The sequence below is a fragment of the Camponotus vicinus genome, unplaced genomic scaffold (genome assembly GCF_025532165.1).
Source record: "Camponotus vicinus isolate PSW18456_S1 unplaced genomic scaffold, iyCamVici1.0 SCAF_1, whole genome shotgun sequence".
Taxonomy (NCBI): Eukaryota; Metazoa; Arthropoda; class Insecta; order Hymenoptera; family Formicidae; genus Camponotus; species Camponotus vicinus.
Window position 1 is genome coordinate 31,232,352 of NW_028141945.1, and position 18,374 is coordinate 31,250,725.

Consider the following 18,374-nt stretch of genomic DNA (forward strand, 5'->3'; position numbering starts at 1 on the left):
GATCGGATGTTCGATTGGATGAAATTGCGACCCCGCCATCGCCCCGCTAAATGAGGACCAATTAATACAACAGACGGCTATTAAATTCAGTAGAAGTGCAGTCAAGATGTTTATCTCTTGACTTCACAATTAATAAGAATTTTTTACGAGTCTCACGAGTTCTCCCTAGTAAATTAAAAAATTCCATGGAAGAAAGTGTTCTCCATTAAACACAAAAAAATAATTTTTTTTTTTCTCCCCCAAAATAATCTCATTAATATTGACTATACAAATATACAACAAATTATCAAGTTTAATGAAGTTCTCGAAAAAAAAACTTCTCATTCTCGACAGGCGCCTGCATAATATACACATACGTATCGATTACACCTCACGGGGGGCTCGATAGCGGGAATCGCGTGTCCCACGTGCTCATCGTCGACGCGAGGCGCACGCGATTAATGAATAACGCATGGCACGCGTGAAGCGACGTAGTCGCTGCGTGAAGTCGCTGCGTTAGTCGTGACATCGGCTCGCCGAATTTCATCATGCATCGCGTCTTACGGTGTATAGGCCAGACTTTATTGTTAGACGCGTGTGTGTTGCACGCGCCTACCATTTCTGGCTTCTCGCTCTAGCAGGTCACACGATACCGATTTAGGTGAGGGATGGCATAAGGGTTCACCTCCTGAGTTCGTCAATTTTTAAATACGAGCCTCTCGCTCGCAATTATAGAACATATACAGCGAGACTATTCCTCCCGACGCGGAGCCGAGAGCAAAGTACGAGAGATGCTGCGTCTAAAAAAAAATCCTAAAAATAGAACGTGATAACGCGCGAGGGTCTCGATCGCGAAATATCTCGGGCTCTCGTAGATTCAATTTAATCTGAAAATTCTACAATTCCTACAGTTTTATCGAACTCATTTTTATTCGGGATTCGTATCGTCCGCGTTGGATGGCATTGGAAAGAAGAGGCGACCGGCGGAAATCGGCCGCGGCGATCGAGCGACGACCTCTGCCGCAAAACCTCGGAATACAGCTGCGACGGCGACGGCGACGGCGACGAGGGGACCCGCGGGAGGTGGCAGTGACGGTGGTAAAGACGCGGCGGCGAAGACGGCAAGCGGCAGTCGGCGGCAGTCCTTTGAACGGTTCGTGCGTTGGTGCGTAGGCAAATTCGGCGTGCTCCGAAACTCGCGCTGATCGTCGGATATAGCGGAATATACACGGGAATGAGGTAATCACCAGGACGACGGGTTTCTTGAATTCTTGCCAGAACGTAGAAGCTGACGTATAACGAGCGGTGACTCGACAAGTGAGTATTCCTAATCGATTCCATCGATTGTTACCTGGCCCTCGTGGGCTAACCGGATCGCGAGAACTCCGTTCGCGTCCCTCGTGCATTTTCCCGCGTCGTGATGGTATTTTTGGTACCGTTACGACGAGATTGGAAAATTCGTGGAAAGGTAGGGTCGTGGAAAAGGCGAGTCGCAGAGAAAAAGAGAATATAATGATCGATCGCGAACCGAAGCGCGAAAGAGTTACAAAGTAAAAAAGTCACGAAGATTAATGATTGTTGTATAAAAAATAATTTTCTAAATACTTTTCTTTCAAATAAGAAAAATTGTCTCTCACTTTTCGCGCTATCTTTTATTTTTAGCATAGACAATTACAATTTCTACTGACATTGCGTCACGTTGCATGATGTTATCGTAAATCATTCTCACCATTATTACTTTTTGTAACACATTACTTGTAATTACCGTTATCATTAATATCGTCATTATTATATAACGTTATATATCATGCTTCAATCAAAAGATACTATCAATTAATTATTATATTTTAAACGTTTTTCGGTTGTCAAATTTAAATTAAATCACATGATGGTTTCGGAGCAATTGTTCGTCAAAGCGACCACGTGTAGGCGCGACTTGTATGGGCCTTCTTATCTCACGCAAGTTTTGCATGATGTAATTATTTGCCGATATTTCGGACGAGCATCCATAGTCGCTCGGCCACATCTTTCTCGCAACGTTATCGTCACAAAAATTTATCGATATAATAATGAGAGGACACAGATGTGTGACTCGATGTAGACGCGCGAGGAGAGGGAAAAGACAGTTGTGTGTAAAATACAGCTACGTACAATAGTTTTTCTGCAGTTGTCAAATAGAAGTTCACAAAGAAGTATTTACCACCGTTCTTAATTGAAATGTAAACTGCATCGGATTGTTTAGATTATTGGACTTCTATATCTTGCAGTTGTCAGTAATGCGTTAACACATTCTTCAACTTGCGAAATATTACACCGGTGACAAACTACTCTCAATGTATTCTTCGATTTAAAAGTATGTTGAAAAAATTAGCTAACTCGACATCTTACAATTTTAGAATTCGATATCGTTTTTTCTGCGCCAGAGAATTAGATGTTTTCACGTCGCGTTGAATTTTTACGTGTTATTTTTTTGCATATATGGCATTTAAGTTTTAAGTTGGAAATGTCATATAAAATCGACACCTGGGGAATCGCGGAACCGTTGGGTATATTTAGCGATACCTCAGGTATCTTTAGTATATTCTTAGATATATATCATGATCTAGATTTTCCTACAAATCTTAAAAGATTTCCTCGTATCTTAAAAGATTTCCTCGTATCTTTCTGTAGATTCTTAAAATGAAATTAAAGCATACGTACACGAAAATATCATTCTTTATTTTAATTTTATCTCTACGTAAAAGATAAGTATAAATTGGGCCAATTATAATTATATTTAGTTACTTGTAAATACCTTCGTAGCCGGGTAATAGTCGATCATGTACAATTTCGACTTATTGTACATTTCACTGGCAGACAGCCAAATTTCTACTTCAACTCGTTTAGCCTCATAATCGGTACTTATCCGTCATTGATTCACCGTAATAGTAAAATCGAAAGGCATACCTGTCACGAACTCTGAGCGAAACGGACGCTTATGATAAGATGAATAGATAGTTGCCACGTCAACTTGCGTTCACTGAACGATATTTGCAAAATAATATTTATTTTATAAAACTATTCTTTATCTTAGCATTACACACATTATCCGTTTCGTTTTTAGTTATCGCATGGAATTATACTTGATGGCCTCAGGAAGAAACTGTTTTTATGCAGCAAATATATCAAATATGTTTGAATTTAGTTTTCATTTATCTTAATTGTCAGACATTTAAAGTATAAAATATTCTTTATTTCAGATATGTATGTTTTTTATTTAAAAGCATTATTTCGTTAATATTAATTACTTTACTATTTTAAATATTTATAATTATATATATATACACACACACACACACACACACACACACACACACACACACACACACACACACACATATCTGCGTGAGCGTCACATTACACAATACTGATTATTTTAAATTAAAATATAGCATATATTTTTTTATATGCTATATTTTTTATATGCTCTATATATATATATATTTTAAGAAAAAATTATCAGTATTATGCGTGATGTGGCGCTCATACATTAAGCATACGAACACCATACGAGAAACGTGACCTTAGATTTTTTGTGGTTTTACATAACGACGTCATATTCCTCGACTGAACGATACGTAGGATAAAATATAGACAGTTCTTATTTGTAATTTGGAGAAACTCTTTTTTTTATTCGTTAAAATTAATTTTTTCCTCCAAACTTGACGAAAATAGATTAATCTCTGAGTAGAAAAATGTAGTTTGAGAAAAAACTGATTACAAGTTACAAACTGACCAATTATTACTATGTTGAATTTACTTCTATAATAAATGTTTAACGCATGTCTGAGTAAAAAATTCTGTTTAGATAAAGTTCTATTTAATGGCTAGCTATTAAAATCAGCAGAGACAATGTTATTTTTTAATAGATAGCACTATGTTAAAAAAGCATTTTCTTGGAAAAAATGACCAGAAACTAGTCAAGCCAAATGGATAGACCGATTGATAAATTAGTATTAGCTTTATTATAGCGCCGGTTATTTTAAAAAATAAATAATTTTTAATAGCTGGCGCTGTGCAAAAAGTGCATTTTTCAATTAGTTTTTCTCCAGGAAATCTTTTTTTAAACACAACGTCAGGTATTAAAAATTTATTTCTTTTTATTTTTTGCTGTTTTGTATCTAGAAAATGGTTTTTTTTAAAGCAGCGTTAATTATTAACAAATAAAATTATCTATATACTGATTAGTACCTAAATAAAATTTAAGTAAGATTTTATCTAAACATATATTTTTAACTAAATAATAACTAGTTTATGTTCAGTCAAAACTCACAATATTCTGGTTATTTTCTGTCCGATAATTATTCAAGAGCATTGGATAAGATAAATTGATTAGTAAATGATAAATGATAACTAGTCTACGTTCAGTCAAAATTCACAATATTCTAGTTATTACTTCGTGATCAAAAATTAGTCGAAAATTAATTAGATCAAATTGATTAGTATATATATATATGATAGTTGATTTACGTTCACGTTTCAAATTAATAATATTGTAATTTATATAAAATTAATAATAAATTAATATATATGTTGATTGTTATTTTTTATACTATCTGCAAAAACGATCAGATCAGATTGTAAACGCAGGATTAATCATAATAGAAAATTATATGTTAGGGTTAATATTATGTTAGGGTTTAATGACCGACCTAATTGTCACGAGAATTAAAAGAATAAACTGACACACGTTAATTGATCAAATTCATTACGATGACTTGGTCATTTGTCTCATTATAAGCGTAATTCATTATCGAGCTCTGTTTCGTCAGATCGCTTGCAAAATGATGAAATCAATATCACTTTAATATAATTACAAATAGCCAGCGCCCGATATCTGATTGACTTTTAGCCGTACAATTAGATCGAGGATCGCAAACCTTGTCCTACAACTTGAAGCTTTCTATTCTGCTTATGTCGCGAGAGGCCAAGAATCTGTCGATATCTTATATGTCGCTTTGTGTTATTCATATATCATCGAACTACAATTATTTCACACTTGATTATGTCTTGCCAATTTAAGTGCTATCTTATGTAACAGGATATTAGTCACCAATGTATAATGGACAATACTAAAACAGTGAGAATGTGTCGATATCATTTATAGTAGATATTCGGTAATCATGCGTAAATGAAGGGTATGATCGATTTCGAAATAGTATCAAAGCAAAGATTTGATTTCCATCTCTACTATGTTTCTGATATTCGTGAACGAATACCAAAGTCTTCGAGACTCGTGGAAACTTTTAAAATACAACATCTAGCGAAATAATATCGATGATCAATGAATTATTCATTCGTTATTTTTATTTTTAATCCTGGTTCGATATTATCCGACAATTAAAAATTACTATCGCAAACTACAATCAACACTCGTGATCACTAATGCAATTATCGCTAATTGAATCTAAATTATGATACCATCATTCTAAATTATGATACTATCATTCTAAATTATGATACTATCATACTAAATTATGATTCTAAATTATGATACCATCATTCGATTCAACACTTGAACATATGTTGAAATAGGAAATTTGCATTTATTATGAATTCTCTGTATGCTTCTTTTATAATACATTCTATTATCTAATCATATCTTTTACAATACGTTCTATTATCTAATAATATATTTTTGATAATTTTATAAATTTTAATTCTTAAGATAACAAAAAATAATAAATATGAAATAGATATGAAGAAGTATAATAATTAAAGATAACAAAAGTAAAACTATAATGAAACGTACTTATATAATTTGATTTTCTAATAATTTTCAAGCAACATGATTTTGCAATATTATTCAAGCAACATGATTTACGAAAATTCCTTTTTAATACTGCAATAAAATATATTTATAATTATATAAATATAATTATATAATTATTTAAAATATAATTATTTATAATTATATAAATATAATTATAAATATAAATTATGTTTTATAATATTTTTAGCAAGTTTTAATGCGTTGTAAAAGCTAAAAATTGAGCAAGCGATCTTTTTGTGACTCATCTTTTGGATCTACGCGATCCTTAAAATTTTGAGTGAGAGAAACTTGAGAGAAGTTCTTTCTTCTTGGCATCTCGACTTTACCATTTATTGTAGACGAGCATCCGTAATTTGACTCGTCTTAGGGTACTATTACTCGAAAAATATCATATGGAAAAAAATGTGTGGAAAAAATTCTATCCTGAAAACTCGGTCACTTTTTGGTCGCATTTAATTTTATACCCGTTTTTTCTTCTTTTAATATAATAATCAAAATGGTATATTGCCGCGCTTATCTAAACCCACCCACACAAATGCACAATTGTTCCCTTTGTTCGAGTAAGATCGAGTTCGCGAACCCGGAAGTGGTCAAAGTTAACATTCTTTTGTGTGACGTTACATACATAATATAATCTTGTCCAATTGAATTGTGACAATGCACGTATAAATAATATTATGCCTCTAGGTGTATAAATAATATTACGCTTCTGATTGTTACGAGTGTCACAAAAGCGGAGATAGAAACGAGCGGCGCCAAGAGCGGAAAATATTATGCAGATCATAAAGATTCCCTCGTATTTTTCATATTGATGTGGTCAAACCACTTAATAAGGACATTACTTTTTTAATGTACATATTTTATGTCGATGTGGTCAAATTGTCATTAATAAAAAGATTTTCTTAATAATGTATTTTTATGTTGTGGTCAAAATTGCATATATATATATATACAAAGACATTACTTAAATAAGGATGTTATGTTAACGAGAACTCCAATGTACACAATAACTCTTTTCTAGTTTGCTTTTTTAGAGGAAAAATCTCACGTAATCGTAATAAAAGTTTTTACAGAATAAACAGAAAGTTAACGATATGTATTATTTATAATACATATTGCAACAAGTTGATATATCAATCTATAAAACCACAAGATTGAGATAAATTATAACAATTTTGCAAGATAAATTTTCACTGGATTCGTTTCAAAAGTGACAGCTATAAATACAAGATAGTTGTAGCTGTTGATAATAGATTTGATAGATATCTTGTTTTGTATTTGCTATTCCTCTTGCATTTGCATCGTAGAAGAAACAGGAAAAAAAGAAACTATTCTCCAAAAAACATGAATTCAAAGCGATAATACCTCTTTTATACAAACTTCTTTTAAAAGTTTCGCGTGCTTTTGTAAAATTCATATTTTTCATAAAGTATGATAATAAACATGATAAAGAGAATTTCATTCAATGTCTCTTTTACATGTTTTTCAGGTAATAGCAGCGCAGATAACATATCTACAAGGGAGCTACGATGGTAAGTCTCAATCCAACATACGACTTATCTGTTATTTGTGCACGCTTAATTATTTATTCACATCTATTCGCGTCATAATTATCTTGCACGATTTGTTTGTCGTCATGAATAAAGTCGCAATTATTAATTATTCATTGTGTTTTTGACGTAGACGGAAAACGATAAGACGCCGACGGAGTTGGAAACTTTTCTGCCTCAGGATGGATCTAATCTCAAGGATGGCGTCCTATCTGCCAAGTAAGATAATCCAATTGATATCACTTGAGAAACAAAATCCATTTTATGTGATTGATTGAAAATATGAGCGTAACATATAAATGACGAATTATTAAAAATTATATATGTATTTGTTTCAGATATAAAGTACAAGTCGCGTCGCGCGACGTTGAAGCCGCGCTGGCCGATGAGAAGAGTTTCGATCCCTTTGCGGAACGCAAAGTTGACAATCCAACGACGTAAGAAATATTTTTTTTAATCGTGATTGATTTAGATTGCCTTTCACATTGCTTCTAAATATTTTGTATTTGAATATATTTGAGCAAGTTTCGTCTTTGCAGATTCAAAAGTATATTCAAAGAATAACAAAACATATATAATAATTGCAAGCAGAGTAAATACAAAAGAACACACACACACACACACACACACACACACACACACACATACATTCGTATCTTAATGATATCAGTTAAAAATAATAGAAAATATCAATTTCATTTCTTTCGTTATGTAAATCTCTCTTCAGATAGATTAAACGCAATAAAAAATACGTCAGATATGAAATTCCACTAACTTTGACCTATTATTTCAATCCGATATATGACTTATATGACTTATACGCTGTTTGCGTGCATTTATTATTTATTCACACATCCATCCGCATTATAATTATCTTACATGACTCGTCTATATTTACCGTCATGAATAAAGTACATTGCGGTTTGCGTTATATATTTCGTCTCTTTAATAGTTGGGTAATACGGTTACCAATAGATTTGTAACATGATAGAAACGTGATACGTGAAGCACTTGTAATTCCACCTTAGAACTATAAAATTAATTTTTTTGTTGATCATTGATGTTGACAGAAATTATGCAATTGATGTGTGTAACCGATGTGTGTAACCGATAGATGATACTTTCAGGGATTGCGATACATTGACGCACTTATTGAAGGCCTCTCTTGGCAGTGGCATCTTGGCTATGCCTATAGCTTTCAAAAATGCCGGATTACTATTGGGTATCTTTGCTACGATACTTGTCGCATTTGTATGCACGCACTGTGCGTATATTCTGGTGAGTTTCTGACAGATAAGAATTTGTATATATATTGTTACATTATTAGCGCTCAGGAAATAGCTAAATTTAGTTCCTTGAATGTAACAATGCAATCGCTATATCAGCATGCGTATACAAATGTAATAATATTCTAATTTGATTTCTCTAACAATATCTATAATTCATTTCCAGGTTAAATGCGCACACTTACTTTACCACAAAACTCGTAAAACAGAAATGGGATTTGCTGAGGTAGCCGAGGTGGCTTTCGATAAAGGACCTCAATGGGCGAGGAAGTTCGCGAAACCTTCTAGGTATTAGTTTTATTCTTCGAATGTACGAATTTCTAAAGCAACTATTCTTTAAAACTGAATTTCTCTCTTTCTCTTTTATAGATATCTTATTCAAATCAGTCTGTTCGTCACATACTTCGGCACCTGCAGCGTGTACGCGGTAATCGTGGCTGCCAACTTCAAACAAATTATCGAACATTATCAAGATAGCGACGCTGGCGAATATAGTATCCGGTGGATCACCGCCTATTTATTAGTACCGTTAATTCTACTCAGTTGGGTACCCGACTTGAAGTATTTGGCGCCGGTTTCGATGGTGGCAAACATCTTTATGGGAGTAGGACTGGGAATAACGTTCTACTATCTCGTCTGGGATTTACCGCCGTTGTCTTCGATACCTCTGGTAGGAACGATCGAGACCTTCCCGCAATTCTTCAGCATTACTGTCTTCGCCATGGAGGCAATCGGTGTGGTGATGCCTTTGGAGAATAGCATGAAAACGCCACAGCACTTTGTGGGAATCTGCGGAGTTCTTAACAAGGGAATGTCTGGCGTTACGCTTGTGTACATTTTCCTTGGATTTCTCGGATACGTCAAGTATCAAGACGAAACGCTAGGTAGCATCACCCTTAATCTACCGACAGAAGAAATGTAAGATATCAAATTGATTAAGAATTAAATTTACGCATGTATACACCTGATGTCAGCTTTCTTTTATATTTTTGTGATCAACTTTTTCACAGAGCGGCACAAGTAGTAAAGGTTTTGATCGCCCTGGCTGTGTTTTGCACTTTCGGTCTGCAATTTTACGTGTGCCTCGATATTGGGTGGAATCTTATAAAACATCACTTTGAGAAGAAACCACTTTTAGCTAATTATATCATGAGAACGGTACTAGTAATTGGTGCAGGTAAGCACTCAGAAACATCTTATTTTTCAAATTATTTTTGAAATGTTATAAACTGATGATGATATAATATGAGGTAATCGTTGCCCAGGTCTTCTTGCCATAGCAGTGCCGACCATCGAACCGTTCATCGGACTGATTGGTGCATTTTGTTTTTCCATTTTGGGCCTCCTCATTCCGGTATTCATCGAGACTGTAACTTATTGGGATGTCGGCTTTGGACCAGGAAATTGGGTGGCTTTAAAGAATGTAATTATATGCGTGATAGGTGTGGTGGCATTAATATTTGGATCGCGCGGTGCCATAATGGACATTATGAAATTGTATGCTTGATGGAAAGAATATTTTCTTTTTTTTACTTAGTGCAAATGATTTAGCGGGTATACAATGAATTTTTCTATCATATCTTAGATCTGCTCCATCCATACAATTAACGATATTGGAATAAATCAGATGTAAATCAAACATTACGCTCACGGGCGGGTGTCAGTGAACTTTTAAACAGAGACGAAGGATTTGAATTACATAATTAGTTCAAATTTTCTCTTATTCTTGAAATTCTCTGACAAAATATAGAAAATTTGTACTTGTCTAAGATAATGTATAAGTATGCATAAGTTAGAAATGATAAACAAATGTAGATGTAGGAATAATGGCAGTATTCACTTAGCAGGAGAAACTCTGCTGCAAAGCATGAATAAATTATTGCGCTCGCGTGTGAGATATACGAGTATTCTAAGAAACATAGTTTCTTTAGAAAATGATTTGTATATTATCGAAAATAACGTCTATTATATACTATTTAATTCTACGATATAAAAACAGAAGTTTTGATATTGTTATACAATTATACAAAATTTATACAAAATTGCATTTATACAAAATTGTAATTAAAGAAATTTAATTGTAATTGATCTGCAAATTATCTCTATCTTGCCTTGCAGAAAGATATTTTGATAAAAAAAAAAAAAACAATATTAGACATGTTTTACTAAATTTACTAAAATTTACAATATAACATTATCTTTTATATCTGATATGTATGTTAATATTTAATATTATATTAGTAAAAAAATATATTTTTACGAAAAAGATTATTGAATCAAGAATTAAAAAACGCATTCCAAGAAAAAATAACAGATTCTGTGTGAGTGCATTGAATGCGTGTTATTTGCATTATAAAAGAAATATTGCTCAAGCATAGTCAGGCAGTCTTCCAGCATTGCATTTAAAAAGAACATTAAAATATGCTTTTTTGAGAACCAAGTACACACGCATACACAGAATATATATGTTACACTGACTTTTTTATGAACAGATAAATATTTGTATAAGTAAAAGTTCTACCATTTGTAACAGAAAATTGTAACACATGGCATTGATCAAGGTTATGAAATAAAAATAATTTTACATTTTGTAAAAAAGACATTGCTCTTCAACTTATATTTTTCATTCTTTATCTTACATGCAGCATTGCTATTGTAACTGTATTTTATCAGAAATTATACAAAATTAAAAAATTATCCATTTGTGAGAGCAAATACAATATTTTTAAATCTTTTTCTTTTTCTTAATAAAATATACTTATCACAAATAAATTATACGTAAACAATGCTGTTTTACATTTTTATTACATAATTATAATGAGATTTTAAGAGAGAGAAGGAGATTAGAAATTAGACTAATTTAAATGTCTTATTAAAGACTTACACAAATTTTATGTATTTACAAAGATGTATTTTCAAAATATGTTCAAGAAATAGAGATGTAAAATTTTATCGATGTTAAATATCCAATAGTTGAATATTATTTCTCTAGTGGTGCATAGTTAAGTAACTTTTCAATTAGATCTACATGTCCAAGTAGCATCCTGCGGCAACAATATCTTTTGAGACCAAGCGCATCCAAAGCATCTCTAAAACATATAAATCATCTTTATCAGATTATCTGATTTTGTCAACTTACGAGATTTAATACCAATATCATTTTTAGAATAAAATAGACAACTGTCGAGAATAATATACAACGTTAGCGATAAAATTAATCCTTAAAAGTCATTGGATCATTTTGACTCTATTGATATTTTAATAATAGAATATCTCAAAGACGGAGGGTCTTTATTAATTAAGAAGGAGGAATAATTCTATTATTCCTCCTTCTTAATTAATAAAAGAAAAATGTTTAAAATTTTTTAACTTTTGTTGCATATAATTATTTTCTACAAATGTCAAGAAATATAAATTTTTGCAGATTTTTTCTAACAGAAAGCTAAAATTGCGACACAAATAGGAGGAAAAAATGTGAGTTAACAATTCAATTTCACAATCTCGCGAGGTTAGAAATTGAGATTTCAAACATAGAAACATTACCCTTCCGTGTATTCTGCCTGAAGAAGTCCGAGATATGCCTCCCATTTGTTACCAATTACTTTTCCACACGTAAAGCAACGCACAGGAATGATCATTGTTTTTGATTTTTAATTTTTTTTCACAGCTCGTCGATGCCTCACACCATGCGTCTCACGCCAAACATCGAGAAAGTGCGAGAAACATTATAGTTGCTAGCACCGTTGCTAGAGGCGCCACTGATTCGCAAGCAACTTCAGAGTGATTGTTGAAATATTTTTAAACATTTTTGACTAATATTTTTTATTTTTTACAAAATCGTATGCGAATATTAGGCAAATGATATTTTGTCTTCTTTATAGTTTATAAAACATAAGAGAGAGAACATAATTTATATAAGATCAACTTTTTAAAATTAATTAACATAAATAAAATCGAAAATACATTTCGATTGTCTATCGTATTGAGATTTTCTCGAAATCGAAATATGCATATTTATAGCTATGCTCAGAAAATATTATTTCTCTTCGTCAGTTATCGGGAAAAAAAATTTCGCGCATGTTGACTTTCAAACGTCCTTTCCACGTAGAAGACACGCTGTGCGTACAAACAGCTCCGAGGTATTCGATGCACGGCATACGTGCGACACATGCGTATCGCGCTTTTTTTTCTCCCCGTAAGTGGAAATTCCATTTCTATCGATGGGGAATCTTTCCCTCGTCGAGTATACTAAAAGAGGCAAGAGACTCGAGCGAACGTTGCTCGAAAGCGTCGCGACAGGCAGCCGCCATTCTTCCACGCTAGAAGAGACAGGCTACAGCTACGCGGGACACGAACACGGACAGCTGCGATCGAAGGGACCGCGATGGCTGGCGGGAGCGCGCGCTTTCGCGAGAAGGAGGGTAGGCGGAGGGGGCGAGGGGGGAGGAAAAGGCCGCGATCTGGATAGCGGCGACGATACACGCACACATAGGTAGCGGAAGAAGCCCGAGGAAGAGGGGGAGAAAATGGGGAGAGAGAGCCTGCACCGTAAACACGCACGTACGTAGGTACGGTACGTACGTATCAGACGGCATCGGGCGGCATCAGGCCGGAGCAAAGCGGTGCGTGCGCTTTCACCTTTATTTCGTCCACTGAATGGAAGAGATGCTGTGCAATGCTGTGACACTGTGGTCGGCCACCATCTATCGCACGGGATCTTCGCTGTAAGAATCGCACCGAGGGGAGAGAGAGCGGCGATTTGTCCTCGTCCGTCCGTCCGTCCGTCCATCCATCCGTCTGTCCGTCCGTCCGTCCGTCACCGCCGACTACGGCGACGAGCCGCGGAATTTCCGCGGCGTTGCGTCGCTTATTCAGCGACGCATAGCACACGGCACAGCTGCGACCCGCGACCCGACAGAGCGGTGACAACGAATGGGTTATGTCGACGATTCGAGTATTCAAGGTATACTCGCGCGTTCGGCCTCCCATCGCCAGCATCGTATCGGCGTCTGTTTCTCGCGTTTGACCCCGCGCCACCACGGGCGTGCGTTCGCGAAGCCGAGTCGAACCGAGTGCATTGTTCGTCGTCGCGCGCTCTTCCCGTCGGCCTCTTGTCATAATCAGCTGCCATTACACCTAGCTCCTTCGCGCTCTCTCGCCTCTTCTTTATTTTCCTTCGTCATGCCAGCCCTCGTATCCGACCTGTCGTCGTGCCCGTTCGCGTTTCTTTATTTTCGTCCGTTACTATTGTTCTCTTGATCCCCTTTTCTGTAATGTTGTGACCCTAAGAAGAAACTATAGGCATAACCATAGGTTTGCTTTATGTACAATTCATTTTTAGTCAAGGTATATTAGGTGTATATTGTTTAGAGTGATATATACGTAGATTTGCAGCTACTGAATCTTTCATTTTACAACAGAAATCATTCTTGTTAGATAATTATGAGTAGATATATCTGTGCTGATATTGAATTTGCAGAAATCTTAAAAAAGAAATTGTACCTACATTGATGATAGATTTATTATTAAACGTACATTAAAGGGCATACTTATATTTTTTTATTTTGCCTTATATTTTTATATGGTTTTGTGAATTTTATTATTTATTTTTAAAGATATGTTACAAGAGAATGGAGTTCTGATTTATACTTGCAAGATAAAGAGAAGAAAATTTCAAGATAAAGCACTTTGTATAAAAGTCAGTGAGAGAAGAAAGTGCGTGGTGAATTTAATCGAGGACAATACAAGGAGTAAGAGTGAAAGAGAGTAAGAACGAAAGTAGTAAATGCAGTGGTTGAGGAAGCGATGGATCCATCAATATTTGTTCCATATACTCCCCAAACAAATGGAGTTCCATTGGAATCCAAGCTTGCTACCTACATGGTAATCGATTATTTTTATATTAGCGATAATATAAGGGTGCTTTGAATGATTCTTCTTTGTATAAATTTTTTTTCATCGATAGAATCGTCCAAGTCCTGGCATAACATTGAGCACAAATTCAGTGACCAAGCACTTATCCAATCTTTCTTTGGATTCGCAAAAAAAGGTAACTGCCAGTCCTGAATTTGTGCCAGGGAGAGGCCTTACAGGCAGTAATAGCAGCTCGCCGAATCTCTTTAACAATTCCTATACGCATTCGCAAGAAAATGTAGGTGGCACTACATATTTTTATTTTGGAAATGCAACTAGCGATGCTGTTGGAACAGAAGATGGCACTGAAGCTGTAAGCATAAACCTCTTTATTTATCTTAAGTAATAAAATGGGAATAACATTTGTAAAATTCTTGTATCATTTTTCCATATTAGATCGGACACATAGCACCAGGACAGATTGGCTATGTTTATCCAGGTACACCTTCGCATCTGCAACCTGTGAAAGCCACGAAACCACCTTCATCTAATAATTCCTCCGCTCCCTCCACCCCACCCCCTCAAGCTGCTCCTAGCTTTTTTATCAGCGAGAGTCTACGGCTTGATATCCTGCAGAAGAATGTGCTAACATTGGCACAGCCTGATGTGGTACGATTTCCTGACTTGCCCAACGAGGTTGACAATTACCATGAGTTATGTCCCTTAGAACCACTGCATAAACCCGCCTCGACGGTCCTTGGATATCAAACTTCTACGTACAAGGCCACCAATATCAAAACTGGCACGCGATTCTGTTTACGTCGTGTGCACGGTGAGTTTAAATTTCGCTGGTGTTCCATAGAACCCCCTCTCCCTCGCTCTTTCCGATAATAGTCAGTTTGGCACTTGACGAAATTGGATTTGATGCTTATAGATTTCCGACTTGCCAACACAAAGTGTACAGTACTGGTCGACATGTGGAAACGGCTAATACACACGAATCTAGTTCAGCTAAGAGAAGTCTTCACCACCAAAGCATTCGGCGATCATTGTCCGTATTTAAAAAGCGCAATCTCTCTATGTGTATGTCTTGCATAATCTCATAGGTTTCATTTTTTTTAGCCATGGTTTTCGTATACGATTATCATCCCGCTTCGGAGACGTTACTAAATAAGCATTTCGCCTCGACCGAACTTAATGGTTACACCGACCCGTTCTCGTCGGATCCCAATGCGCCACGGCCTTATAGTCACACCAAGAATACTATTCTAAGGCAGCAGCATAGTAGTATGCTACCAGAAAGCGTTATTTGGAGCTATATCATTCAACTCACTGCCGCATTTCGCGTTATTCATGCTGCTGGTTAGTATACATATTATTTTACTGTTCTTGTCCACTTTTCTTTTTTCTTAAAGATATGTTCTGTTACAAAATCTTATCAAGTTTAACTTTATTACATCCATGAATCTTTAAAAATCTTTATTTCTTACTCAATTTATATCATTAGCTTACATTAGTCTTATTTACGCGCTTCACAGGCTTGGCGTACAGATGCTTAGATCCCACTAAGGTACTACTTACATCACAAACGCGACTTCGTTTAAGTTGCGTCGCCATTCCAGACGTGGTCACTTTAGATGGAAACGCCGCGAATCCACTCACTCTCATCCCGCATTATCAGCAAGAGGATTTAGTAGCACTCGGCAAGCTAGTCTTAGCGCTGGCATGTCGGAGTCTTATCGCCGTCCATCGCGACAATATGTCAGCCTCCATCGAGTTGATCACACGTTCCTATTCCACTGATCTTCGAAATCTTATTCTGTATGTTTATAAATTCTTCAATCAATAGCCTTAATAGCATTGTTTGATAAAAAAAGCTTCCAGTAACATTTATGAAATAAAAAGAAATCTTTAGCATATTTTATAAATTTATATTGGCTCTAATATACTAATTATAATAAAAAAATAATTTATTTGAGATATAATGTAAGAAAAAAATGTCTTTTAATATAATCTTAATGTGTCTTGAGGAGCCAAAAGCCTTAATAGCATTGTAACTATATAATTTTTAGATATTTGCTGTCAAGTCAACCCCGTAAAAGCGTCACGGATCTCATGCCGATGATTGGTGCGCGATTTTACACACAGTTGGATACTGCTCAAGTGCAGTTAGACATTTTAGAAAACGAACTTGCCAAGGAATTGGAGAATGGACGATTATTTAAGTTACTGGTCAAAGTGGCAACCATCAATGAAAGGCCAGAGCTTAATATGGAACCTACATGGGCAGAGACAGGCGATCGCTACATGCTCAAATTGTTTAGGGATTATGTATTTCATCAAGTAACAGCGGATGGCAGGCCTTGGTTGGATCTAGCGCACGTCGTAGCCTGTTTAAACAAACTCGATTCCGGCTCGCAAGACAAGGTAAAAATTTCTAATAATCTTTCATTGAACGTACATAAAAAGTAATCATAAAATATGTAAAAAAATATGTAAAATATGTAAAAAAATATGTATTATTACAGATATGTCTCATGTCTCGAGATGAGCAAAGTGTTTTGGTGGTAAGTTACGCGGAGCTACGACAATGTCTGGAAACGTCATTTGGAGAATTGGTACAATCTACAAAAGATGCTGCTTAAGAAAGCGTCCTCGATAGCGCATACTCCGAACCATAAATGTGATATCATCACTTAGCGGTACTATCATTTTACTCTTTATCGAGTTACTGAAGAATCAGAACTGTCGAATTGTGCTTGGTGATATAAAAAATAACGCGCAACTCAGTTTTGTATACATGATTTTGCTCGCCGAATCAATTAGATATGACCGCATTAAATGCGTTGCATTTAGAATATAAGACGTTAAATTTTCGGGTTTTTAAGTGTTAAGGATATAAATCCTTAATTTTCTTTGGGTTTTTTTGGATTTTCCAGTTTGGATCTTAGAATCTTTAGACTTTGGAATTTTTGTATATAGACTTGTATTGAGTCATACGGATTTCAGAATTCTCGTCAGATTATGAAATCCTTGGATTTTTGAGTCTTTAAATTCCTGTATCTATTGATTCTTGGATCTCTTTGGAGTTTTGATCTCTTAAAAGTTTAAAGTGTGAGTTCGAAGGAGAAAGAGGAGGTATCATGTGATTTTGCGAATCAGTTAAGGTTTGGATTCGCTCTAAAACCCATTACGGTACTATATATATATATATATATATATATATATATATATATATATATAAAATTAAAAAAAAACAAACAAAACTGTACGCAACAATGCAGTAAATTCTTAAGGAATCTTCTTAAGACAACACCTAAACACACTCGGTGTCTAGGATAGAGACCTTAGTTTTTAGGATACAGCATTAATGGTAAGCATTAATTTTGAAATAAATGTTTATTTTTGAAAGCAATCCTAACTAATGAATTGTCATTTCTCACCCATCACCAGAAAATGATTTTAATTTCTCTATCCTTTCTTAATGTATGTATATATGTAATTACACCTATAATTACAATCGAGAAAAATTGTCATGATATATCTCTTATATTCCTGAAATTTAAAAAGTTGAAATTAACTTTCAACAAGAGAGACGCGCAAATATACTTCTATAAGGACTCTAATTTGATTTTTGAAACATCCTATATAATTCTCTCTCCATGGTTCTGGTTCTATTTCTATTTATCCAGTCTCGCCTTTCTCTTTCCTAGGAGGGATGATCACCATGGTGACGATGGCGAAGAAGGGGAAGAAGATTGGCAAACGGAGCGGGGAGGATATGCGTGGCGCCTGAGGGATGCCACGACCGATCCCGGGGAGGGGGATAACTCCGGTCGGCGGCGGCGGCGGCAGTGCCAGTGGCGGCAGCAACACGTAGCAGTCGACGGCATC

At 35.3% G+C, this 18,374-nt stretch overlaps 3 protein-coding genes across 7 annotated transcripts; 2 read left to right on the plus strand and 1 right to left on the minus strand.

The window, feature by feature from the left end:
- The first annotated feature begins 1,086 nt into the window (after positions 1–1,086).
- Path (solute carrier family 36 member pathetic) lies at positions 1,087–11,227 on the plus strand. 2 transcript variants are annotated; one of them, XM_083079934.1, is made up of 9 exons: positions 1,087–1,296; positions 7,281–7,323; positions 7,475–7,560; positions 7,680–7,778; positions 8,469–8,619; positions 8,794–8,915; positions 8,997–9,545; positions 9,638–9,804; positions 9,893–11,227. In XM_083079934.1, exons 2-9 carry the CDS (start codon positions 7,321–7,323, stop codon positions 10,132–10,134), a joined length of 1,419 nt encoding a protein of 472 aa, XP_082936060.1. In that variant the 5' UTR covers positions 1,087–1,296; positions 7,281–7,320; the 3' UTR covers positions 10,135–11,227. The 2 variants fall into 2 exon arrangements, with proteins under 2 accessions (XP_082936060.1, XP_082936069.1); XM_083079943.1 differs by lacking the exon at positions 1,087–1,296 and adding an exon at positions 2,176–2,332.
- Rpb10 (DNA-directed RNA polymerases I, II, and III subunit Rpb10) lies at positions 10,146–14,094 on the minus strand. 2 transcript variants are annotated; one of them, XR_014435432.1, is made up of 2 exons: positions 13,266–14,094; positions 10,146–11,716 (listed from the first exon to the last, which is right to left on the minus strand). XR_014435432.1 is itself a non-coding variant. In XM_083080228.1 (2 exons), exons 1-2 carry the CDS (start codon positions 12,263–12,265, stop codon positions 11,608–11,610), a joined length of 204 nt encoding a protein of 67 aa, XP_082936354.1. In that variant the 5' UTR covers positions 12,266–12,524; the 3' UTR covers positions 10,146–11,607. The 2 variants fall into 2 exon arrangements, 1 of the variants encoding a protein (XP_082936354.1); XM_083080228.1 differs by lacking the exon at positions 13,266–14,094 and adding an exon at positions 12,171–12,524.
- Positions 13,103–18,327, plus strand: Pan3 (Poly(A) specific ribonuclease subunit PAN3). 3 transcript variants are annotated; one of them, XR_014435352.1, is made up of 10 exons: positions 13,103–13,351; positions 14,243–14,510; positions 14,593–14,853; positions 14,937–15,312; positions 15,415–15,531; positions 15,603–15,842; positions 16,019–16,301; positions 16,553–16,907; positions 17,009–17,182; positions 18,194–18,327. XR_014435352.1 is itself a non-coding variant. In XM_083079867.1 (9 exons), the coding sequence occupies exons 2-9, from the start codon at positions 14,433–14,435 to the stop codon at positions 17,123–17,125; spliced, it is 1,827 nt and encodes a 608-aa protein (XP_082935993.1). In that variant the 5' UTR covers positions 13,103–13,351; positions 14,243–14,432; the 3' UTR covers positions 17,126–17,895. The 3 variants fall into 3 exon arrangements, 2 of the variants coding, with proteins under 2 accessions (XP_082935993.1, XP_082936001.1); XM_083079867.1 differs by lacking the exon at positions 18,194–18,327 and having other exon boundaries at positions 17,009–17,895; XM_083079875.1 differs by lacking the exons at positions 13,103–13,351; positions 18,194–18,327 and adding an exon at positions 13,409–13,590 and having other exon boundaries at positions 17,009–17,895.
- Positions 18,328–18,374: the final 47 nt, after the last annotated feature.